Raw genomic sequence first — 26,735 nt, 5'->3', positions numbered from 1 at the left:
TCCACTTTCTGTCAGCAAATATTATCTATTTTTTAAAATAATATTTAATATTCATTAAATAACTAAATTATCCCTAACATTATAATAAAATATTAAAAATATATATATAAAAAGGTCAGTTAATTTTTTTTTAATTCTAGAATAATTAAATCATTTTAATGTTTTTCAAAATACTAAAAATACCCTATACGTTAATTCAAAAAAAAATATATATATATATACCCCAATTAATCTAATAATAACCAATTTGTTAAAAAACCAAATTACCATAAATCAAGCAAATGACTTTCAATGGGAATGGTAAAAGTATCTTTTGACTGTTCATCCCACAATGAAATGTGTCAGTCCCCATGGTGAAACACTAATCAATCTATTTTTTTAAAAAAAATTAATGTTATACATTGATTTTGAATGTGTAAAATAACAATTTAGTTCCTCTTTATATATAAAAAAAATGTCAATCTACATTTGCTAGAGATATTATAGTAAAACCATCGTGGGTTATGGCTAGGCAAGACCCTAACGGGAAGTCAACAATAAGACCCTTTTTCTTATTACTGTTACCGATACACTGCTACCAGCGGCATGAAAAATAAAAACTCTTGCCATCCACAACTGTTTAACCTGAGGTTGATAATGTAATTACACAACAAAATTCATATCATAAAAAATGTACAACTACTACATAATACAACAATGGAGGCCAGGGATAAAAAATTCCTCACCTATACAAATTTATAGCGAACAACTTCATGTAAACCGTCAAAACAGGTTCTTCCTCGCATCAACTGGCAATGCTAACCTTCTCTAGTGCCAATTCTCTAGTGATGTGTCTCATTAAGACTAGCACCAGCTCTCTCACTCTTGCTTCCCTGCCCATCAACAAACAAATTCAATGCATGCAAAGTGCACCAGTGCAGTAGCATTCCAAATCTCATTGTATTGTGTATAAAAAATCTGGTCTCTTTGCATTTGTTTTGCTTCCATATGTACAGTACCTATGCGAAGGTCCACAGATTCATTTTCAGCATATTTTACTACTAAAGGACATGTTTTTAGAGATTATGCCGGCTGTCCCTCGTAGTTCTGACCTACATTCTATTAAGCTTTCCAGTTTCTGTAGGTCATACAAAGAAAAACTTAATCCTACAAAATTACATGTGTTTCTTATGCTAGCAAAGCGCCCACAAGATTAAACCTTCAATCAGGTTCAATTTTGGCGTGAAACACCTTTTGGTTTCTTATTCTATTCTCAGATGTTCGACTTTAAACCCGTCTCACCCTTCATCTTTTTCAAACCCATGCCACTACATTGTTTTCATTTATCAAGTATTTTACAAGGTTACACCAACTGAATCTGATCAAAACATTATTCTACCCAATGTCAGTGATTGGTTTTACTTAGCATGAATATACACCAGAGACCCAGAAATGGCTCCTATGCTCTGATCCAGTAATGAGACCTTTAACATTTCAGACATTACTAGGAATAACCAAATTATGGTCAACATCTCACCTTGTTATTACGAGCTCACAAAAAGAGGGAAATAAAGCGAGCAGATGTGGACGCTTCTGATGATCCTTGTCATCTGATAAGCCACTTCTCAAAAAAGGGTGCAATGGTAGCACAGATGCTGTTTCTGAGTGAATTATTAGATTAGCCAGTTCTTGAAGGACATAGATAATTTCTTCAAGCCTTGTTGTTGGCAGGGGACGTTCACCTGAAGGAATAATTGCATTGTTCAACAAGCATAAAGAAGCGGAGCAAACATCGAATCTGCTGAAAGTTTGCACAGACAGGAGCTACATACCTAGGTCATTTTCATCAATCAAGAATCTTTTAAAGATGTCTTCACATCTGGTCAAAAGTACCAGGATTGAGATTTTGCTGACTTCACACCTTGTCATGTTCCAGTCACTGGCCTCGTCACAGCTGAAAACACATCATTGGAAAATCAAATCTCTGAAAGAAACAATCTTTGTATCAGGCTATATTTTAAAAGCACCTCTTATTAAATGGCCTGAATGGATCTATTTCCCCACAATTTTGAAAGCTCGATTTGCATCCACAAGGCCACCGTTTCTCTAATTTTTTGAGTAAGCCAGCCCTCTTATTCTCATCCACGTTTCTGTTCATGATAAATGAGTGATGCTCCCTCGTCCTTTGACCTAAGTGGATTCATGTCTCTTAGAACTTAGAAGGAAACTAGATGTATCCTTGTGTCATGGCTTGAACTCTAAAGACTAATGGAAAGGGATAAAGCAAATTACAATGGGTATAAATCTAGTTTTGAATATTACAGGTGGTCTGAATTTGCATGGGCCTTCAAAAAAGGGGATTTTTCTAGTTTACCATGATGAGGCGAACCCATCCATATATTCAAATAGCTAATGTGGGTGAAATTGCCTAACCAATGGAAACCGGAACATACTAAATTTTAGTTGATGAAACTGACTGCTCAAGATATTTATGTTTTGTTTCAATGACAATTTTGGTGTCAGATTAAGAAAGTCCACGCATTATCAGTATAGAGAAAAGTGAAAGTTTGGGCATTGTGGCCATTGGAACAGGTTTTGCACACTGTATGAGAATTTGGAGAAGCTATATTTTATGCCATTCATTCTAAATGAATGTGTCAACTTATCTGGTCCACATTCAGAAAAGCAAAAATGCAATGAATAGTCCATGATCAACCTTAACATGAAAGGTTTAATTCTAAGAAATGTTACCTGCTTAGGGAAAATAACGTCCGTAAGCAAGCCAGGGAAAATCTGCTACAGTGCAATGGCATAAGTTCCACAGTCTCAATCGGCAAAGAGCATGTGCGCGATGCACAGCGGTCCATGGTCAAAACTAGACGTTGCAGAATCTGTAAAACAAAATAAAAACAAAATCGAGACAAATCAGTATTTGCGTAGCCTATGTAATTGGAAAATCACCACAAAGGCCATAAAGTAAGCTGAATCTGATGCTCAATGCAATTTCCAGATTACAACTATTACTGCTATTGCTACAACTGGTGGTACCATCAGAATCAGACATTAGTGGGTAGGACTTGTTGGATCACATCCAGAGACCTAGCATCTATATGTACCAGTCACGACCTAAAAAGTATACAACCAGTACTGTTATTGTAACTGGTATGAAAATTACCTCGGAAGGTGCATCAACCGGTGACTTAAGAATCTTGTCACCAAGAATGTTCAAAATGGTCATCTCAAGTGCCTCATCGGCCCTAAGTGCATCAGATGAGAGAGAGTTGGAAGGAATGGCACGCCCGCAATATCCCACAAGGAATATCTCATAAACATCTGCTACTTCTTTCCAGATGCGCATACTTGCAGTTTTGCTGATCTTTGAATCTGTTCCACAGTTCAAGGTGAATCCACTTATATCATCAACAATAATTTTGTTAAAACCTTCAACAGCTACTCGCCAAAGTGAACCATCTGGGTTGTCTCTTCTTGTTGTCATACACCTAAGGAACAGATTAATAAAGATATAAACTACACAATTTCATCCTATGAAAAAAGAGAAAGATGTTAAACATGAATGACATGGTAATACTGATCACAATTTCCAAATTTCTACAGGTCCCCTTATCAATAGACCTTGGCAGCTATGCAACACTAAATGAAGCATCATACGCCACACTACAAAATCAGGTATATTAACTCCTGTCATGATCCAATCATATTTATGGTCACCATAAAATGATGACATCGTGGACAAAACAACAGAAAACTTGACTATTTTTCTCTGAATCATAATAATAACTGTTTCCCATCCCAAATTTTCACCTGATGCAGAATATGGTACATTGATTCCCACATTATAAATGTATACACAGTCGCAGAAACTTGACTAAACTAGATTGTTAGTCAATTTCTCAATAAAGATCAATAAAATATTGAAGGTGAAACAAAATAAAAAGGCATTAGAGAACATAGAATCTTTACCTTCCAAGGGTTTGAATAATTTCAGGAAATACAATATGCTTTTCAATTGTTGGAGCCTTTAGAAGAAGATCTAACAGCACAGGGACAAGCTTTTCTGCAAACAAATAACTTGGAATACCAGCGACTATAGTTGTGCTTGATCCAGAACCTTGTGATGGATCTTCAGCTTTCTTTGGGGACACAGACGCAGTACCATTGAGAATTTCATTTTGCTTCCTAATGTTATTGTCTGTCATAATAATGCATCAATTTCAATGTTTTTTTTTTAAAGATAAAATAAAGATGCTGTTGAAAAGCTGTCAAGCCAGGTCCATACCTGGGCTTTCGTCAGTAATGCTGGCTTGCCTTGCATCAGCTTCCTCTTTTTGTAAAGAAGAATATGATTTTGGGAGATACTGCAACAGCTCCCGAAGAAGGATTGGCCACATTGAAGAAATATACTCAGTTGGACGTAACAACGGTAAGATTTCCAGTATAGTGCGTAAAATGGGAGGAACATGTCCCTAAGGAAAAACAATTACATCAGTTGAGCTAGTGATTGCATATAATTATGAGAACACAAGGGGGTAGGAGGGAGAAGTTTTTGAAACAGAAAATCTACTCACAAATTCAGTTTCAAAGTTATCATTAGTCAATGTAGCTTCCTTAACTGCCAAATCTATTGTTCCAAGCAACTGAGAGAACATCTTAGCATCAAACATCTTCTGTGCTTGCACATATAGCTCTCCTGTCAGAAGTTTGAAGGAATCCAAAAAAGAACACATAAGCACCCTGAAATGTACTATTGATGAAGAGGCCCAACTACAGTAATATAGACAACAATGCTTGGTATCTTGAGAATCAAATCAGGAATTAACAGGAGATTGTCATCCTCTGGAATTGCATTAGTACAGTGCAGAGGACGCATAACTTAACTGTTTAATTAGGCTAAATTGTTCAAACCTCCCCTGAATTTTAAATCATTTGAGAATTAGTCCATGTAATCTCAATTTTAGTTTTGACCTTCCTAAACTCTGATATATTTAAAATCAAGTCTTTCTGTAATGTTTTCTGAGGTTCCCTCCATAATTTGCAAATAAAACTAACAAAATGACTTAAATACCCCCAACATCAATAATCTTCAACCTAATTGATTTTTTTCCCATGGAATTAATTTTAAATTTATAGAATAAAACAATCAAATTTAATATTTAATATCATTATTTTAATTCTCCATCCAATTTGGTTTTTTTTTTAAAAAAAAAAACTAGTAGCCTAAATACCCTTTCTTCTTTGTCTCATAAACACCAAGAACCTTTAAAATCTCTCTTTTTTTTGTTTTTGGTTTCTTTTAAAGAAAACAATAACCAAAATTTCTAGATGGAGAATTAAAATTATGATATTAAATTTTATTTTCAAAATCTAAAATTAATTCCATAGAAAAAATTTAAGATTAGCTGGGTTCAAGGTTAATGAGGTTAAGGGTATTTAAGTCATTTTGTTAGTTTTATTTGCAAATTATGGAGGGAACCTTAGAAGAAGTAACAGAAAGACTCTACTTCAAACATAATTTCAAACATACACAAAGTATAGGGAGTTCAAAACTAAAATTGAGAATGCATGGACTAATTCTCAAATGACTTTAAAGTAAAGGGAGGTTTGGGCAATTTAGCCATTTAATTATCTTCACATATTTGTTATCTACATGCAATGGCAACCAAGATCAAATAATAATAATAATAATAATAACAACAACAATTTCTTCAGATTGTGGTGAAGCATTACCAAGACCATGTAAAATCTCTTGCTTCACCTTGCTAGCTGCATTATCATTGTAGTTTGGTGATTTTTGAAGAATATGCCCGTAGACATCAAGTATGGAGTTAAGGTATGGGAGCGGCAAGTTCCCCTGATTCACACAAATATTTTGGTTAAGATGTAACTATATGCAACTAAAACTCCCCTCATTATATGATCTGTTTAGAGTCAACCACCACCATGTTTACATTCACAGGTGGTTCATGAAAACTTGATATCTTTGACAATGATTGAAATGAAACAAAATAATTACCTTGGAACAGTGGGAATGAACAGTTGTCTGTAAACAATTTATTGCAGCAATGGCCACCTCTTTACTACCATTTAAAATGCTATTTCTTAATAGAAGCAGCAAAGACTCCCATCCTGCAGAAAAAGATCATTTACAGACAATTGTCACGATTAGAAGAGGAAGAAGATAATAATATCAGACACAGAAAGATACAGCCATGGACCCACCTGACCAAAAATTGCTTAAGTCACTGAGTAAAGGGAAGAAAGAACGTAACAAACGTGCTATTCCACCAAGGACCAACACAAGCGTTTCATCCCACTGCTTCTGAACCGTGTTGCGACTGAAAATCCAAGTGAAATAATGCATTACATCAAGTTGTGGAAATGAACTCAGATAGATGTGCAAACCAAAAACATTACAGTTTTATACCTATGATGAATCAACATGTGAACTGCCTTTCCTCCTCGAGTACCTAGTTCTTTCCCTTGCCATTCATCTTTTGATGAAGTTGCAGCCTACAAAAGGATATACTTCTCATCAAATCATTCAACAAGTTGTTCATAAGAATTTTTTATAACAATTTCAAGTTACCATGTGAGAAGCACGATCCACAGCAGGGAAAACATAATTCCAAAGACAGTCCTCCCACATGCTTTTTGAAAGCTTTTGCCCATGACTTCCAAGAGTTTGGAAAAGAGTCCTGACAGCTGCATTTCTGACCTGAAACATAACTCATGCTGAGTCAGTGTGTAAAGAATCCTCATAGACTTAAATAATTCCAATAACCTCCGAGCAAAAAGATCACAACATAATAGACAATGAAACTGCAATCATAACAAGAATATTCTGCCTATGATTAAATAAATTATCTGCTTTTGATGTCCAGATGTTAACTTCCATTGACAAGGCATCACTTTGAAAACCAAGACATAAAATCCATTCCTCAAAGGATGTATATATAATAAAAACAATGGAGCCAATGTAAGACAAAAGGCCTAAGAAAACCAAACATCACAATCTCAACTAGAAAATGAGTATTGCAATTAAGAAAATTCCTGAATTTTAGCATTTAATTGTTTTGAATCTTGATCGGTGATAAGACCAATGACTCATTGCAAAATTCAGTTAGCCAGTAAGGAGTATTTTACATGTTATGCTTCAATTATAAAACAAAAGGAAAAGGGGGAAGTCCATTATCAGGGATATCGTACCTCTGGTCTATCATCAGCTCCAAGTGTTTGAAGTAAGGAGAAAACAGAGAAAAGCAACTTGTCGCGGTCAATTATATTAATTGTTGCAGCCCGATCATTCACCTTATCAGGCAATTCAGATGACAGTGTCTCCCCCAAGTCACCATTTATTTGCTTCATAACAGAATGCTCATCATGAAAACCTGTAATGTTAAAGCTAGAGCTGTCAAAGGTGCTCTAAAGCGACAACGCCTGAAAACACCCAACCCACTAGATGCTTACCCAAATGGAGTGAGGCACTAATATACAAATGTGTACATAAATAGCAAATATAAATGTGTGTGTTAGTACAGGTAAAAAAAAATTTAACAAAAGCTATAATTAATCAATTTTTCTTCACTATTTCGGGTATCTAGATCTCTGAAGTTCAACAATTCAAGAAAAAATCAGCGAGCTTCTAACAAAAAAAGCAAGAAATTAAAGTGAAATTGAAAACACAAACAGAAAATGTTGGGACAATAACGGTAAATATTGACAGCGTAATGGTAGAAAATTGTACTGCAGTATAGTGAAATAGAGGATGATTCAACAAAGAAGATAAATTAAGAAAATGGGGAAAACAAAATGTTTTGGCAACATAAAACCTTACAATAGTAATGTGGAAAAATGAGAATAATAGGACAGCGAGAAAAAAGAAATGAAATAATTAGAAAAAAGAGTAGATAAAAATAATAGTGACAATGTGTTTGATGTAAAATTGTTCACGCAACTTGTTCAGTCTTCTCAATAATGTTAAAGAAATGAATTTAAAATATTAGAAACTGTACTTACTTATACTTTTACAGCCAGCAACTAAACAAGGGTTAATAATGTTATGCCAGTCCCAAAAATAATTAAAAATTAAAATCTAAAACCCTAAAAGGCACCTAAGCAGCACCTCTTTTGCTTAGGGCCTCACTCCAGGAGAGCGCCTAGTTGAAGTACCTCACCTGGAGGTTTTCAAGGCACTTTGGCCTCGCCTTGCCTCACCTGGGATGCATAGGCGAGCGCCTTGTGACAACACAGCACAATCAAAGCTTATTTGTAAGAACTTAATGCAAAGACAACTGATAAGCTAATAGGAATTCAATGAAAACAAATGTTTACAATTTGAACTCAACCTGTTTCCTTTCCCTCAGTAGGTCCATGCAGAAGTCCCTTGACAATGAAATCAGTCGTGGTCCATAAGAGACCTACTGCTGTCAAGCTTATATTCAACTCAGTCTTTTGAGCACTGTATGCCCCAGTAACATCTACACATCTGCAGGATCAACATGTTTAATGGTAAAGTTAACATGCATTGGAAAGCAGTAAAAACAGTTGCCATGTTCAATGACAAAGCACCAACAGCCATCAACCTTAAGTTGCATTAATCATAACAGAAAGTCGTGAATAAAGAATTGGTTAAATTCTCATCATCACCAAATGTGCAGGAAATAGACCCTGACCTATCACAAAGAGTAGCCACAGGACCAAACAAATGTCAAGATTTTTATACTTCTGAATGTATTTTAGACAGATTTAAAATCCTCCTTCCATCGCTGTACCTAAATCTGTCTTTATTTTCACTTTAACAAAGATTTTCATTGTTCTTCTTCAGATAAACCTAATTAATCAGACTAAATCCTTAATAGTATACTTTTCTATTTTTTTTCTAATTGCAAGCAATGAGCTTTCATGAATCCTTTCTATTTTGTTACAATTGAAAATGAGCAGGAAGTGAAATTGTGGAAGCAGCTTTCTTGAGTTTGAAAAAACAGTTTAGTAAAGGTACCATGCTTGCAGAAACTTCGAATATCAGGATATGAACAGCTACCATGATGCATGCATCCAATAAACCATGCCCAATGCATTAATGACTAACATTCAATGAAAAGAAGATTATGCAGAAAATATGAAAAAATCATTATGTTATTTAGAAGATCTAAATTCTTATAGCTAGAGTGTTTCAACTTTACAGACTTGATCTAAGATCCACAACCACCACATGCCACAAGTATGCATACATGATAAAGCATACATATTTTTTTGTAAAGTGAATAACATGTCACAAAAAGTGCAAAGAGTTTTGAATCATACACATGGAGACAGTCTGCAGGAATAGAGGTCAGCCCATCATTCATGATGACACGCAGGTTCTGCAAGAAAATATACTTTCAGATTATGGTTGTGTCATGAGAAGAGTAAGAGATAGTCATTATAAGTAACATATTATATTATTTCTCATCAGTCCTTAAAGTGAGCAGGGGAAAAAAAATAATGCAGGAAGTTGAATACATGCATGAAAAATGTAGGAAGTTTATTTCTGGATTCATGTTAACAAAATTCATTCATTATCCACCATTATAAATTTTGAGTGTGAAAATGCAAGTTTCTCTCACATTTTACACAGAGGTACTAATATTTAGTAGCAGAACTTAATATGTACATCATGAAGTTTTAACATGACGTGCGTTTTCCTCTCTAATTGGATATCTACAATGAATTATAAGTTTATGAAATGGAGATTTCATAATCTTTCCTGAAGCACTACAGCATACCAGCACTTTTAGAATTTCCATATTGCATAAAGAGGTTTAAGTGAAAATTCAATGCCTTGTCAAAACCACTGGAATGAATGGACCAATATGACATGAAGTGTGTTACAACTATATTTATGAACTAGATAGACAAGACCAAGTCTGAAGTGAAGCACGCAAAGAAACCCGGGAACATCTGATATGAAGACTGAAGTTAATGTTTGAATCATTTTCTTAATTAATTTTGGACTTTAATTATTTGTTTTTTAATTAGTATATTACTATTTAGGAATCCTAATACTAGATGGATTATATTTATTAGATAAGTTTTAATTAGAAATCCTGATTTTAGTTTTGATTAGGAATCTTTTCTTATAAAAGATTTTAAGATAAATAGATATGTCTAGTTTATTTTAAGACTATTATTCAAGCTTTTAATAAAACACTAGAATTTTCTCTAAATTTCTCTACAGCTTAAGTCTGTAACCTTAGAACTTGAGAACCCTAGCTTTTAATCACACTATGCGCCACGCCACAATATAATTCTTTTACTTTTATTAGAGTTTTCTTCTTTTTTTCGCACTTGTTTTCATTCCATTTTTTATTTTTTTTTGAGAATGAAGTTTTATTAGAGTTTTGAAAACATATTCTTCAAGGAAAAGGTATCACCAGAAAGCACATTAAGGAGCTCTCATTCAGAGTTACTAACCTGGAAGCCCAGGGTTACAAGATCTTTCTCTGATGCATCTGCAACAGATCTTACAGAAACAAAGCAACAAAAGAAATGATAAATTCAAGAAGATAGAGAATCCAATAAGGATCACTCATTGAAAGCAGTGATGTTTTACCTTAACATTTCAAGAATATTTAGCCAACTGTAGTATAGTTTTTCTCCATGCCTCTGTAGAAAGGGGTTAGCCAGAAAATATATGCATAAGCTACTCAAAGGACACCGAAAAAACACATCCTATTTCATCATCAACAGCAACACTTTACCTCCAAAACATGCAGAAGAATTTTCAAGGATCCAGCACGGACATCAATGCTTTGCGTAGAAGAATAAAGAACTCTAAGAGGGGATATGACAGAACACTCGAGTAATTTTAACTGTGAATCCCCAGCTTCCATCTAGAGGTAAAGTGCAATAATAATCAGCAGTATAATTCCCATTCTTTAGCATATTGATTCTTACAGTTAAGCAAAAGCAGAGAAAAGAGTTACTAATTTACTTACTTCATGAGATATCTCCTGAAGTCTGGATGACACATAATCCTGGAACTGTTCAGAACCTAAAACAGCACATATTGATTGATCCAATGCATCAAGTGCCATGTTTCGTAAATGCTGATTTGGATTATCAGCAAGCTGCAAGATGTACAAGCATTGTCAAAGATGCAGAGCAATATAGCATTATGCACTATTGAATATATTCATTATGATCACCTCAAGAAAATGGCCCACAACGTGATCCCACAATGGCTCCACTCCTGCAGTTTAATAGATGAAAATAGATTCAAGGAAAAATTAAAACGCTAACAATAATTGTATTCATTTACTTCATATGAACTTTATGAAATAATGCCAATAGGCGATGATATTCTCATGAAACTAAAAATGATATTACAGGCACAAAAAAATAAAATTATTGCAGTAACAAATGGAGCATGGTCAGGAAGCTGATAGCATGCATAAAATGAACATTTGGAACTCTGTAGCACACTGGTGTTCTATATATTTAAGAAAGATCCATGATTATTAAAATCAAACTTCTAGTATAGTTTAAAAAGCCCATGGAAAGCAAAGAAAAGCCAGGTTCGCAATCACCACCATAAAAAAGTTTGAATTTTGTCAAGAATAGAAAACTTGTGTTTTCATTTAACCATTGAAAAGTTTTCCATGGCAGAAGAGAATCTCTTGATTCATAGCATACATAAAGCGAGTACTGAAATGAAAATCTCAAACTCTGTTGCACATCAGTGTTCTATATTATATTAAAGAAACATCCATGAGCATTAAAATTAAACTACTAGTATAGCAAAAAAGCCCATAGAAAGAACCAAATCCTAACTTCACCATCACCACCATAAGAAAATGATAAATATCTTGTCAAGAATAGAAAACCATTGAATTTTCACATAACTGTTAAAGTTTTTGCATGGCAGAGACAACAATCAGGATTCACAGCATCATCAATGATTATTCCCAATAACACAAAAACTGATCTTATTTGAACAACCTGTCACAAAAATCCAAAATACATACTGTGAAGATTATTAACAAGGATTGATATCATCCTTTCCACCGAGAAAGTGATGCTTCCAATTTTTTGGCTCACTGCTAACCCAACACCACTTGACGTCCCCAACATGCATTGATGTGACAGTTGGCATAGTGCAGAAAGAAGTGATTTAACTGCAGATATGTGCATCATTGCTGAGCTCTCAAACAGCTTCTCAAACCAAGAAAAGACTGGTTAGAACATGCACCTTAAAATTGTCCACCACCCCCCCCCCCAAAAAAAAAAAAAAAACACACTGAAACAAATTGAGAAGCCACTTACAAGAATATTAATATTATAGGTAATTGTATGCTTAAGAAAGTATGGTTATGAAAATTAATAAAATGTAGGTGTTGCGGCTGCTGGTTCCTGTTTTACCAAATAGAAGGGCTACCTTGCCCATTTCTTACCCCCAGAAAATGATGAGTGCTTCCCTACAACTATTTACTCTGTAGATGGCTTCACCCCCTAAGAGACCAGCTAGAATCTCTCAGAGCAAATCAAACTCATTTGCCAACTCCTATAGCTTCCTCCCAGCACAAACCTGGGGAAAAAGATCCCACCCTACTAGATAGAAAAGCAGCCACAAAAAGAGAGTGTGTAGGATGGCATGGTCCAACTGGGCTCATGTTCTGCCGTATTTCTCCAAGCCCATATAGAATGAACCTCTAGGCCAATTGAGGTCCAATCAGTGCCCATGGGGCTGTAAGGCTAATCCTGTGCCATAAAAGCTTTACAAGGGGAGAGAAAGATAAGAGGACCCTCCTTGCATAGATATATTCCATCCCTACTTCAGCACCTAACATGTGCTCACACTTATGGGTCATTTCCAAAATGAATTTTGACAAATACCAGTTTTGATTTTTGCTCATATCACACCAAACTTGCTTTACTTACTTGAGAATTCAAAGAAGACAAAATGCTGAAGTCGCTGTACTGGCCAGAAGATTCTCTTGTAAGCTTGGGTACAGGCATAGAGACCTCCTGGAGGTAAGGAAATACGTATTATAAGCACTTATGTAAACAACAACAAAGAACCCTTCAGATAACCATCTTTATGTAACATTAAATAGCTCTCAGATTAAAAAAGAATTATTCAAATTATGAAAAACTCATATATGCTGAAATTCATTATATAAGCAACCATTTATAGCAGTTTTTCGAAGATGCTTTTCCATTTTCACAGAAGCAATCGGTTCTTCTACCATTTTTCACACCACATAAGAAAGTACAGTGGGCATACCAGGCCCCATTAGGAAACTGTTCTGGATTTAACTTGGTTGAGTGTGTAGAATAATCACTGCCACCAAATCCCTAACCAATTTTCACATTTATTGATTTGTATTTGACGTGCCAAAATACTTATGTGCTTCAAAAAAGGCCAAAAAGAGCGTGATAAGTTTCAAATAGGAAAGCCTTGGATTTCTCATTTAATTAAAAAAAATAAAATTGTGTTCTCTTTCTGTTTTTTCCTAGCTCTGCAATTTTCCTTGTAACAATGGCCATGATTTCAAAGATGATATGCTTTAGATCAGCTACCGAGCATTCATTTAAAGTGGGAATAAATTATGATATTTGTGTAAATATCATTTCCTTTTATGAGTTTTCATTCTAGCCCTAGAATCTTTGTTTCTTGTGGGTATTGTTTCAATTCATGGGATGAGCTTCAGAGCTTGTTTCTTGTAGCTATGACTTTTAGAGGAAGATAACAGTGAGAGTTTAGGGGGACAGCTGAAAATTGAAATAACTGACAATATCGAACCTTAAAGGATTGAATTCAGCTATACTTCTCCTCTTATGTTAAACATTACAGCTCCATTAGATAAATTTAAAGTTCTGGTTAGGTTCAGAGCTCTTTAACAAAACAACTGCCACCACTGCTTACCCCAAATGAGAAGTTTGTCAATTTTATTTAACTTATCCCCATCATGTACTTTCTACACAAAAAGGACCAACAAGAAGCAACCATGATTCAAATCCAAACCAAAAGGATGTTTTTTCCAGAATTACCTGTGTGGTGGCATGTGGAGAATGAATTGTTCGGTCTAGAGCTGCTAGAGTTTCCAGCACCTATATTTTTTAGAAAATAAACTTTGAGTTGTGGACCAAATCTATTTCTGACAAATAGTGAAAGCAACCAACATACCAAAACCCACGAAGGCCCCAAAACATTGTGTAACCGATGAGCAACATTGAAGAGAGTCCTTAAGGCCTGCATTGCAATAGCAAGTGAAATAAACCATACATATAGATAAATGATCCGATAGCATAACTGACTTATTCAACAAGCAACTGAACAACAGTAACAAGTGTTCAGCTAAGGTAAAACAAGTATGCCATAAACACTGAGCCAAACCAAATACCTGCACATTCTTTTGAGTAAGGACTATGCTATCTCTCTGTTCAACTAATGCCTCAGAACGTTTTGACCCAGGAGACAGTGCTGCACTGCAGAAATCTCAATTTAATCCAGAATTTCAACAGTATCCACAGACTAAGATCTTTAAAGTATAGCTCATGCCGAAGAACATAAGCTACACATGTTAAAATGTCAGGTGGAATCTGAGATGTCTAAACTTTGAACAGAAGACACCAATCAATAGTCTATCCCAAGTTGGTGTAAGATTTAATAAATTCTTCTTCCTTCTCTGGTTTGTGGATGAGGACAATTAGCCAAAGGTCTGCTTAATATATGGATTGCCAAGGCATGCTGTATATCAAAGCTTGCTTCGAAAACAGCCTGAGCCCTGGCTAGTACTAAGGTCACCAACAGTCTATTCATTTAAGCTGGCCTAAACATGCATTTCAAACAACAGTAGATGGTTCATGGGCTTTAGGCTACATCAGACTTGGCTAGCTGAAACCATTTAGTGAAATGTGAGATTTACCTCCTCTTTTCTGCTTCGTTTGGAAAATTGATAGTGAATTTGCAAAGTGATGCTAGAAAAGAATTCAAAGGTTCTACAGCATGAAGAACCCCACATGCCTGAGAATTTAGTCATGGAAACCATCAAAGTTCATTGTGAGGTAAAGGAAACACAGTAGAAAATCCCACTATAACTGTACAAAATTGATAGAAGACTAATATTTAGTTCGGTCAGATAAGAACAGATAAGGCAATATAAAACAACCAAAATAAACCCATGGTTACCTGAGTGAATGCCTGGTATCCCTTCAATATTTCCAACACAATAGCCTCTCCTTGCGACCTTCAACATTAAGCAATAGGTCAGATGTGTGCGTAGTTTTAGTTCATTCTAACTGTATCCTCTTTCACAAAGAAAAAATTGACAAACCTTGACAAAATAAGGGACAAAGCATCAAGGATTGTCAACCACAATGAATCAACCATTGCAATGCAGAGAACTGTGGTTTTCCCACTATATCTTTCCACAGGATCATACTCATATCTGGGGGAATCAAGCTGGTTGTACAAAGAGAGAGTAAGACCTCTCTTCTTCTTCCTTTTCTTTTCTTTTTTTTTTATAATAAACAATAAGAAATTTATAAAGAAAAAAACATCACAGGATTACCTCCCCAACATCCACTGCTTCATCCGTTAAAGTAGCTACAGTGAAGATGACACCCAACAGCCCTTCAACTGCCACAGTTATTGCATGGGCTTCGCTAGCAACCAGCACAGCAGCATTGGATGCATCATTATCAAGGATCCACTCAATACCTGAAAAAATGAAGAGAAATATTTTATCGCAATCAAGAATTGAAATAAATAATAACTGGAGTCCATGATTCAAAGAAATCCAAATGAACATATTATTCAATTGGTTATGACGACCACACAATCTAACATTAGAGTAAATTCACATCTCATTGAGACACCTACCTTTCACATCACTAAAAGGATTAAGATTAAATGAATCAAGCTAACTAGGAAGAATTCACACAACCAATAGTTATTACATTATATGCACAACTGAAAGTAATTTTTGTCTTGAGCATAACATAATTTCTACCATGCAAAACATTGTTTCCCTTGTGTAACTGAACATCAACCTTTAATTTGGAAAGGTTGGGGGATTTGGGATAGAAGATCTTCTAAGCAAATATATATGACATTACAGCTTGCCTATTTATCTCCTCCTTTATTACAGAAGAAAAAACAAAATTATTTCCAATGTTGATAGTTCTTTTTTATCCAGTGAGCACAATCACCTGCTTCTCATAGATTTCATTGAAGCGTAAAGATAACCTACTTCTTCATAGTTCCTAACAGGATTAAAGTGGCACCAGAATTGTATAAACTTTGATGACTAACAAAACTCCACATTCAGATTTCAAACCACAATTTTATCAGTACAGTTACATTTGAAAAGAAGAAAAAAACAGAGAGAGAATTGACATGAAATTGATCAACCTCTGCTTGTAATCATGTGCTGATTAAACAAATTGTGCAAACATATAATTTCTTTTCTTTTTCATGATTACAAAAATGAACACATCTTCAAAAACAACTATATCCTTGTAGCCATTGGAACACGAGAAGGACACCAATATTCCAACATACAAAACTCCAGTAGGTGCAGCAATAATCATCATAAAAACCTTGAATGCTTTATTCAACTTATGAATAAAAATGTTCATAATGACATTCCCATAATATGTAGAATTGGAGAATGGTACAGTTGGTATCAATTTTGTCTCTTCCAATACAAAGTTACCTTTTGCTTTGCTGCTAAACATCCCAGCAACAGCTGCCAGGCTCTCCTCACTTGTTTCTTGAACCTAACACATAATAAATTATGTCAGTCAAGAAATCCGCCAAGCTCATAATCCCATACATGTTGCAAATATCAGCACACACACACACACACATATATTAAAAAAAAAACTAAGAGGTATCGATAAAACACTATAGCCCTAGAATCATTACATTGTGGATTGGCAAAATGGAACAATGTTTTTTCCCTTCTCAAGAAAACTCAAAAAGCTTGCTATTGGGGGTAAATTGCTTTTTTCTGCTGGATCCATTGGACATTACTAGATTGAACAGGGACAAATTAGTCTATTCACTTCTTTTAGCACACAAAAAGTAAAATGTTTTAAGTGCCCTTAAAAGCAAAAAAAATATTTAGCTTTCATCAAGGAGATTTTAAGCCTTTCTAATTTAAGGGGCTTTTCACATTTTCATCATCGTTTTTTTGTTATAATCAAGTTGGCTTAGAGGCAATTTGGTATTTTGATCAATATAAATATTATTTTAAAAAAATGGTTGCCACGTGTAATGCTCGTGCCACCATGTGGCGCCTCCTCACTCTTCAAAAGGCATGTGAGTTGTCATCCGACTGAGGAACGCCAACTTCCAAGACAATGTTCACCACCTTCCATGATAGTGGTCACCTCCTTCCACATAGGGCGGTGTTGTGTCAATGGCGGCCTCTTCTATCTTCTTTTTTTTTCTCTCTCCTTCCCTCGAAATTCACATTGGGCATTTAAAATCTTATGGTTGCCCTCTAATTTACTGATATTTCAATTTTGGTACTCATTTGTTTAATTTCTAACTTCTATTGTTTTCCTTTCTTTCAAATTCTAATTTTTTTTTAATTTCATCCTTAAATCCATAATTGTGTTTTGTTATTTTTTCAAATATGGTCCACATTCTTTTGATTATGATTTTTTGTTTTGCATTCTTTTATGAATTTAATTTTCTTTTCAATTTTTCCTTTCAATTCATCCTTCAATTCAAAATTTTAGGTTGTCCTCTAATTAACTTTTCATTTCAAATTAAGTATTTATTCTTTTAATTGCTCTTTTCTGTTTTGGATCTTTTTGATAATTGATTTTTTTTTTCAATTTCATCCTTCGACATTTGATTTGTTGGGAGTTGGACTTAGTGACTTGGTTCAAAAGTTTGATAAGTTAACATAGGTTGATATCATTTTTTTTTCAGTTATTTTTTTATTTAACCTTTCAACATTCATTTTGAAAAAATAAGCTTCATGATTTTCTTCAGTTTCCTTTCAATTAGGTTATCATGGATCACTTTTTTATATGTTTTTGGTTTCATCCTTTAAAATTCAGTTCTTTTTTAAATTAAACTATCATTTTTCCTGTTTTTCTTTCTATTAGGTTATCTCATTAGTATGATCTAGCTCGCGAGTTTTAGTAGCCTTACCTGGGTTCGTAAGTGTTTTATTTTTTTAGACTTCTTTTTATTGGCTTATTTTTTTTATTTCATCCTTGTACATTTAGATCGTTGGGGATTGAACATCGTTATTTTTTCTCAATTTACTTTTTTATTTCTTCTGGTTATCATTATCATTTTTTTCAAAAAAAAAATAGTCAATTTAATGTCGTAGCTTTTCTATCATATAATTGAACGAAACCATATTATTAGACCCAATAGGGTCTGTGACTCAAGTTATGGATTTTTTTCTGTTTTTAAAACACATTAGCAGCGCCTAAGCATCGTTTTTTATGTTAAAAAAATCAACGTGGCCTGCAGAACGGGCCGCCTATCTAGTCTTACCTGAAATGCATCTGTAAGTAACACTAGGCAACATATAAAAGACCGCCTATATGGAACAAGCTTTGCAGGAAAACTTAGAATATTTACATTAAAGATGTATGAAAAACAGACTTAGGGGGGAGCAGTTCTAAATCTCCAGTTTATTTAGCTTCTTTTAGGCCCACATGTTTTTAAAGCCACCAACAACGGAACTATAGTGCCAATCGATATGAATTTTACCAACAAACAAGAGTTTCATATCCAAAAACAGACTTCAATATATGAAAATAGCATCAAGAAAAAACATGGAAACTACAAGGACAGGGTATGTAAAAGAAACACATGGTGGGAAACTACATCAGTCACTCAAATGATACCACACTCCAGCATGTTATAGAAACCCAAATTTTCTTTCTCAATATTAGTAAGTCTCTCTAGCAAAGTAGTTAGGGAAATTACTGGAGGTCAACAAACATAAAAATGCATAAATATCTTGTACCTGTACATTTGAAACAACTCGAGCAAGAGCTTTAACCATTCCCTCCACAACATTTGTGTTCTTAGGATGCCTACCAGGTGGATGAAGATGCAATTGTTACAGAGCACATAGTTCAATACACAAACAAAATAATTTAATTGCTATATTATTATTGGTCAATAACCCTACCATATTTCCAAGCATGTCAATGCCCATGCTTTCAAGTAGTAAGTTTTTTCATGTATACATAAAATGAGTTTATCATCATCTTGCATCATTTATATGAAACTAAATTAGGCAATCTTCCTCATTGACCTTTTCTTGTCATTTAAGTTCAATTTCAAGCTGAGCTAATTAAGTTTTAATAGCTTCAAAGTGAATGCTGGTAAATGAGAGAGATTTTGCTAACATGAAAGCAACATAAAGCATGGAGCAAAAGATGCTGAATGAAGCTAATGGGCTTACATATCAAAGTTCTGGAAAAGAGTTCTTAAAGTCCGTGCCTCCACACAAAAACCCTGTGAAATTCAACAATATCTATAATTTTCAATATCTTTGATAAGTAATAACAGATCATCTACAGTTCATACATGATAAGGATACAAATAGGGGCTGTTTGGGAATGCGGTTGAACCTGCGTTCCCAAAAAATTCAAAAAAAATTATTTTTTATTTTTGCGAAAATTTAATATGGTTTGTACGTTTTGGATCGTTTTGATGTGCTGATGTTAAAAATGATTTTTAAAAAATAAAAAAACATCATTGGCATGCATTTCGACGTGAAAAGTTATTTAAAAAGCAACCGTTACCACACTGCCAAACACACTTTAAGCAACAACCACCACTGTAGAGATTACCCTCAAGATTTCAAGCACGAGAATCCGATGCCACAATGGCAGATCAAGAGAAGTAACCTTCACAAGCATGCTAAGGAAAACCTGCATTTAAGGAAGGAAAATGTTATTCAAGTATATCAATCTATGCTGACATAATGAGATGAAGTTTCTGTGATAATATGCTAACAAAAAAATTGAGAAATATAACTTGATTAGAAAACTTGAACTAAATAGTGAACATGGGCAGCTCCTTTATTAGGAGTGCAAGCCACGATAAAGAAGGGGAAGTTATCCAGGAAAGAAAAAGGATAGGTAGATCACAATTTAGAAGAATAACATACTATAGCATTTTACTAGGATCAATTAGTAAATTATGAAGAACTAAAGCCAGAAATGTTATTCAGAACTCGCATCAACACCTTGGCAGACATTTCTGTAAATGAATGAAAAAGGAGAAGACAAGAAAGTGCTGCCAAAAAGAGTTATCTTGTTTATCTGACAACTGCATATCTTAAATTGTTTGTGCTGTTTTCTTTTTTTCACTTTGTGAGCTCTTACTCCAGCCCAGGCCTTCAGCCCAAAGATTTATATCATTTATCTTCCTTTCTCAAACATTTCCAGGCCTCCTCCTCCTCTCATTATATTTTCTATCTCACAAAATGAGCAATTTATATTGTTTTCAAATTTCCTAAAAACAATGCCCTAAATATGATTAATGATTATAAATCAAAAGGCTATCTGAATTTCTAGATTGGTTGTGTCATAAAAGAATTCTGATAAAACAATGAATGATGAGAAAAGGAGAAATTCATGCACTCTGTCAAGTCTTGGAAAGTTCAGAAGAGAATATAGACATATGGAGATGCAAGGCTTAGTAACTGTGACAATATCTTTATAATTCAAGAAGCATATAGCAATAAGGCTTCTCTAAGAGGATTTTAATCAGAATTTTTCTTCTATTATCAATTGGAGCGATGATATTTCCCAACTAGCAAGTGGAGGATCATTCCAAGCTCTCTTCAGTCTCTGATGGCATAGCTGATGTGCATTCCAGGAAGCTCAGATAGGGCATTTATTCTTTCTCAACAGGAGTGAAAACCCTCTCCACTTCTAGGAGCGTAGAAGGAAGCTTGGGGAAAAGGTCTAAGTGCAAGCATTGAGTCAAATTGATTCAGGTATAGCAATGTAATCTGTATACTTAATTCAAATACTCAATGATGATATAATGATTCACTCATGAGTGAACAGTGTAATTGGTAAAGCAATTGATTTTTCAGCCATGGGAGATTAGAAGGTACACCCACCAATCACAACCAAAATATATCAATCTTCTTTGGAAGAAATATTCAAATTTGTTTTCAAGTACCCATTGAATTTACCATTCAAGATTAAAATTACAACATAGTTGAACATACCTCACACTCAGTGATAAGGGAAGCGCTGTACAGCCTGATAATATGAGCAACTGATCTCAACACTAACCGACGAAAAGAAGGCTCTCCAGCTTCTCCTTCAAGCTGAATCAGGTTGCACACAGCGCAAGTAAAATGTGTAAAAGTGAAATTCTTCAAGAGATCAACGATTTTATCCACTTGTTTCAAAAAGAGAAGCTACCTCGGCATTGGTACGAAGTGAAGTCATCAAAAGTGAACATATCTGATGACGCAAAACCTGTAGAGTTTCCATGCAAACTTTAAATTAGCCAAAGATCTACTAACATGCCAAAAATAACCAAGATAAGTGTATATAATAAATCACCTGTTCATAAGGAACCAAAACCTTGAAAATAACCACATAATTGGATAGAATGAACCTGCAGAACAGAAGCATTAAGAAAAATGAAAAATAGATATGCAAAAGAAACACTGCAGTTTTGGTTCAGTAGCAAGAAGATTTTGAAATATTGTGAGTTGTTTCTCATGATTATTGACACCAAGGAAATCCAGAAGCTTCAATATATAGCAAAGAAATATGAAATGTTGTGAGCAGAGATAAATTTCTCACTCAAGTATATCAAGAGCAAATATCCGTTGGAGAGAATTGACATGTAACCAAATCGCCTGTCAGATGGAAAAATTAGTTAAACAGCTTTCACTAACATGATTCCTAAGAAACAAAAATAATCACAACAAAATAAAACATCAAATGTGAAATTCAGTGACAGAGACTATATTTAACAGCTTCAAATAGCACATACAGATCCACCTGCAGCAAGAGCTGTCAGGTCTTCAAGTAAACGAAGCCCAAGCTTTCCAGCATTTGTTAGTGTCTCCCTCGTCAATGATTGCCCTCTGGAAACAATTTCATGCTCCCATGACCTGTTCATGCTGAAGTTAAATACATGGATATGACATAATGCACATTCTAAGAACTCTCCATACCAAAAAAAAAAAAAAAAAGGAGTATGTTCATGCAACATATAACTCCCTCCCCTTTCAAAGCTCATGTGGAGCTATCCTCATATTCAAATTTATTTAATTGGTTGGAAGCAGATATACCCAAAACATAAACGTCGAACACATCGATAAATATGTATTAAGAGTTCCCTTTATGAATGACATGGACACCCCCAAGCACAAGAAATAGAATGTTTTGAGTCACATATGATTTCCATGAAAAAATACTTACTCTGAATTATTGATGCTGCGATTAACATCACCAGTTACTGAACTGGATCGAGAAATATGACCTCCGGAACCAAACTTTCCCACTGGAAGAGACTCGACACGAACCACATGATCAAAAATCAATGCTACTGCCTGTCTGATGGTAGCTGCAGCAGTGCTGAAAAAGAAAACAATTATATGATTAACAGATGAAATGTATGGCATCATCTCTCAAAATAAAGAGGTTAATCATTAATGAATGATGAATTTTGGAAGAAAAGAGTGGCTGGAAGGCCTCTTGAAGTTTAAGATGTGTTTGCCAATAATTGAACTTACTTTCGCACACTATCAGAGGATCGGTTATTTTCAAGAAGCCGAAGACATATATGAAGGGCTTGTGCCATATTCGCCTGAGATAAATAGAATGTTTAAAGCACAAAAGCTTGTAATATCCCCATCCCAACCCAAAATCAGAAATACAAAACATAAGGTACAAATTAAAAGGAAAAAATTAGCGAGCACACAATGATGCCAAATTTGTGCCTTGATTATTACATCTAAAAAAATTTCCAGAGAAACTTAACATCCTACATCACATAAAAGAGAAATATGTTAAGCAGCTAAAACTATGGATTTGGGTTCACATACGATAAACATATTCAGGTTCAGGCTCACGAAATTTATTTCCTCCGGCATGTCTTTTAGATTAAAATTTAAACTATTAAATAAAATTCAAGTTTGATATTAATGTTCAACTAGTTTCGCATTTAATGAACTCAGGAGTTTTGGTTGCGCAAATCAACAATTGCAACAGTATTCTTGCCATTAAAGAGCAAATTTTTGTTCTACACTAAGATAACAGATGATGAACTAAATCCAATGCAATTCCAACTGGGAAATATCAGATACATGCAGGTAACTCCTCATATTTTATATGCATCTGAATCCAACAATTTCCAATATTTTTTTTTTATAAAATAAACTAGTTCCATTAAATCAAATATATAGCTCCATTTGCACAATATAAATATATAAAAAAAAAACTACATCCATTTATGAGCAATAGCAAAACTGATTGTTGTGGGTGTGTTTGTGACAACCCCAAAGCTTTACTCAAACTATTGGATAGCAAATAGACTCACCAATAGGGCAAAGAAAGTTAAGCTCATCCTAAATTAGTTTCTTAAATAAGTGGAGAATCAAATTCAGAAAATTGAAGGTACAAGTATATACTGTATTTATGTCTATTTTATTCCATTCCAGTCTCCAGCTGATCTCAAATAAATGAGCACATCAGCATAAATGGAAATATATGCTTAATGCTACTAATAGATTATATTGATCAGAGAACTTTTATGTGCTTAATATTACTGATCAGTCATATTGATCAGAGACCTACAATATTCAATATACGCAGGATTTCTTGGTAATATGCTAACTTAAGTTTGTAAATGTGCTCTTGTGATCAAAAGTCTGAAAGAGAAAAGCATGCATTCTAATTTCAGTATGTCAATAATTCAACAGAGTTGCCACAATATTTTTTTTCTTAACACATCGGGCTTTGATCTGGTTACCAACCTCGTTCCAGGTACAAGGCATTCTGCACACTTACTGGGGAGATGAACTAAATGATGGATCATTACCTCATTTTCAGGATGTAAACGTGACTGAAATATTATTAATATAGTCTGTAGAGTCTTAAGTTGAACACTCTCATCTGCCATTTCAGCATGCTGCATAGAGGAGATGATCGATATATAAGATTTCCAATCAAGTTTCTATTTTATATTTTTTTCAAGAAAATCAAGCAATCAGGAATACTAATATGCCTATTTTTCAAAAGAAAAATAATTATCTTCCATAATTTCCACATAGAATACATATTTAAATATAATTTTCTGATAGGAAACATTCTGTAGAAAGACTAAATTTTTTTGTCCATGAACACCTTGATGGCGATATGCAGGAATAATTTCCTTAACTGACCAGTAGTAATAACAATAGATCCTACTTGCATGTGGAGAAGCTCGTTAGAAATTATGAAAATCAGCAAAAATCAAGTTTAGGAATATTAAAAGTCATTCATGGAGAAGATTCAGAACACACAGATTGAAAATAACAACCATCAAAGTATTTGATAAGAGTTCACAATTACAAATTGAGTGCCTAAGAAATATCCTTCTGACATGATTAAAAATCAGTGTAACCTTGTCAGGATTATATGGGACATGATGCTCTGGTAACCTCTCCTTCAAAGCAGGCAAGTAAGTTCAATGTTCATAAATGGTCCCTTCATTAAAGGGACCAATGCAAGTAATTTAGTTGTTTAGGACCAAGAAGGAGCCTATGCCCAAGCTACGTCCAAAAACTTATAGGAACAACTGAAGATATAGATAGGGTATCTGCATTGTTTACTGCTGCTTATAAACAGACTCCCATTGGTCCCTTTCCCTTTATCCTCACAGCACTTCTTAATTTGTTACGTTACCGATATTGATAGTTATACAAGACAAGTTTTTCTTCTCAATGAATAAATCATGAAAAATAGATAATTATTAGCATTTGGAAGACATCCCGGCTTGGATTCTTGCTGATTTATTTTCTAACTATTTCCTTAATTAATATTCTATTACAGTGTCACGGGACAATTTCCTTGAGCATTTAAAATGAAAAATGATTCACATCCATTTTCTAACTCTTACAACCTTATAATCAATGAGAAGTTAAACGTGGGAAGAACACACACACACACACATGTATGCATGTATGTATATTGCCTAGCAAAACATTCAGCACAAGGCAGTTCAATGTAGGCCCATTTCAAGGCAGTTTTAGTGAATGCTAAAACAATTTTAAAGTAGAAGCTAATACAATTACAAACTTACAGTTTTCAATGTAGAAAGGATTTCTTTCAGTGCTGATGGAGCAACTGCATCATGGGATATGAGCTTTTGCAGACAGGAAAGTCCAATCACACTCAACTTTACTGTCCTAACCTCACAAGCCATCAAAAATATTCGCATAATATCCTCATTATCTGCAATTTCACTGGGACTTGATAGCGATCGAAGCTGCAAGAACAACACCCAAGAAAGAAAGAAAGACTCAAGCTCAGCTTCCAGATCAATGGCAAGAAACAACACATTGACTTTCAAAACCCATGGCTCCATTCCCATCATATAGATTTGAAAAGAAAAAAACTACTAAAAATTTGTATGCACTATTATTTAACCTCAAATTCCAAGTATGAAACATAACTTGGACTACTACAAAAACTAACGATAATATAAACATGACCCCAAATTCTTCATGCAACTCCGCCCATCAACATTTTGAACTCTGCAGAATGGTTACAATTTTTTTTTCCTAAGAAAAAAGCTAAATTGCGATTCAAATGCACAAGCAAACTAAAAGCTCTATTCAACCATGTCATCGTCCGGAAAATAAACTTAAAATTCGTATTTGTGTATGTAAAAATAATCTCAAAACTAAATTATTCTATTTCAGATGTTAAAAATGCCAAATTCAAACGACTTCGGTTCCCAAAAAAATAACAACACGTAATTAACTCCAATCACTATTTTAAGCTCAGTTTCCCGGCACTGGTTTCTTTTTAAAAAATCCTACTAAACACATCTGTTTATATCAAACGGCATTAAATTATCAAACGCTAAATTACAGGCGATTGCGTGAGCTTAAAGAAGCTACATTTGCAACAATTCAAGATAAAAGAAATACCAATACACTTTCACCGATATAAAGAAATCAGTAGTAATTGTTAACAAATGTGTGTGATTTTTTAGTTTGAATTCGAAGGTGTACCTTTAAAATGGCATGCTCAGCGCCATCTTTAACGGCAGGGTAACGTCGGCGAGCTTCGGCGGACAGAGCTCGGAGATCGGATTCCAATACTGCCATGAACGCCATGGCTCGAAAAGCGTTTTCTTGATTTGAATTTGATTATCAATTGGTGAATTTAGGGTTTTGAAAACAAAAACATCGAGAGATCGATCAATTAATTCTTTTTCTTGAAAGTAAAAAAACGAGAGAGAGCGAGAGAAAGGGTAGTGAGAGGGAGTAGATCTGTTATTTTCTGTACGTGTGGAGAACACGTGTGAGATTTGAAAGTTCAGACCCGACTCCAGAGTTTACCCGGCCAAAAATCAGGTTCTGGGTTACTTTTACAAGAGTCAACGTATGAAAATTAAAAAACAAAAATTTAAAAACAATACATATAAATATAAGATAAGCATATTATAAATCATTAATTTTTTTATTACACGTATATCATTTTAAAAAAATAAAAGATATGTTGGAAATACAACTAAAAAA

At 34.4% G+C, this 26,735-nt stretch overlaps 1 protein-coding gene and 1 long non-coding RNA gene across 3 annotated transcripts; one reads left to right on the top strand and one right to left on the bottom strand.

Annotated features, from left to right (window-relative positions):
- Positions 1 to 530: 530 nt before the first annotated feature.
- On the bottom strand, positions 531 to 26,450 carry LOC105110445 (ARM repeat superfamily protein). 2 transcript variants are annotated; one of them, XM_011005485.1, is made up of 44 exons: positions 26,226 to 26,450; positions 25,289 to 25,474; positions 24,047 to 24,136; positions 22,740 to 22,813; positions 22,426 to 22,581; positions 21,995 to 22,115; positions 21,802 to 21,857; positions 21,556 to 21,610; positions 21,412 to 21,468; positions 21,213 to 21,314; positions 19,819 to 19,899; positions 19,428 to 19,480; positions 18,984 to 19,053; positions 16,698 to 16,761; positions 15,552 to 15,700; positions 15,315 to 15,442; positions 15,170 to 15,227; positions 14,907 to 15,004; positions 14,382 to 14,466; positions 14,165 to 14,230; positions 14,029 to 14,088; positions 12,916 to 13,002; positions 12,003 to 12,189; positions 11,184 to 11,227; positions 10,974 to 11,105; positions 10,737 to 10,868; positions 10,589 to 10,641; positions 10,450 to 10,498; positions 9,301 to 9,359; positions 8,343 to 8,482; positions 7,204 to 7,385; positions 6,584 to 6,712; positions 6,422 to 6,507; positions 6,217 to 6,332; positions 6,011 to 6,123; positions 5,725 to 5,848; positions 4,566 to 4,687; positions 4,277 to 4,463; positions 3,961 to 4,189; positions 3,155 to 3,479; positions 2,731 to 2,870; positions 1,812 to 1,933; positions 1,517 to 1,721; positions 531 to 872 (listed from the first exon to the last, which is right to left on the bottom strand). In XM_011005485.1, the coding sequence occupies exons 1-44, from the start codon at positions 26,328 to 26,330 to the stop codon at positions 785 to 787; spliced, it is 4,965 nt and encodes a 1,654-aa protein (XP_011003787.1). In that variant the 5' UTR covers positions 26,331 to 26,450; the 3' UTR covers positions 531 to 784. The 2 variants fall into 2 exon arrangements, with proteins under 2 accessions (XP_011003787.1, XP_011003788.1); XM_011005486.1 differs by having other exon boundaries at positions 8,355 to 8,482.
- Positions 8,489 to 9,117, top strand: LOC105110444 (uncharacterized). Its single transcript, XR_839477.1, has 2 exons — positions 8,489 to 8,991; positions 9,034 to 9,117. It is a non-coding gene; the product is annotated as an uncharacterized LOC105110444 (long non-coding RNA).
- Positions 26,451 to 26,735: the final 285 nt, after the last annotated feature.

This window comes from Populus euphratica, unplaced genomic scaffold, assembly GCF_000495115.2.
Source record: "Populus euphratica unplaced genomic scaffold, PopEup_1.0 scaffold394.1, whole genome shotgun sequence".
Classification (NCBI taxonomy): Eukaryota; Viridiplantae; Streptophyta; class Magnoliopsida; order Malpighiales; family Salicaceae; genus Populus; species Populus euphratica.
Note: the sequence above shows the minus strand (reverse complement) of the source record. Positions and strands in the feature narration are given on the sequence as shown.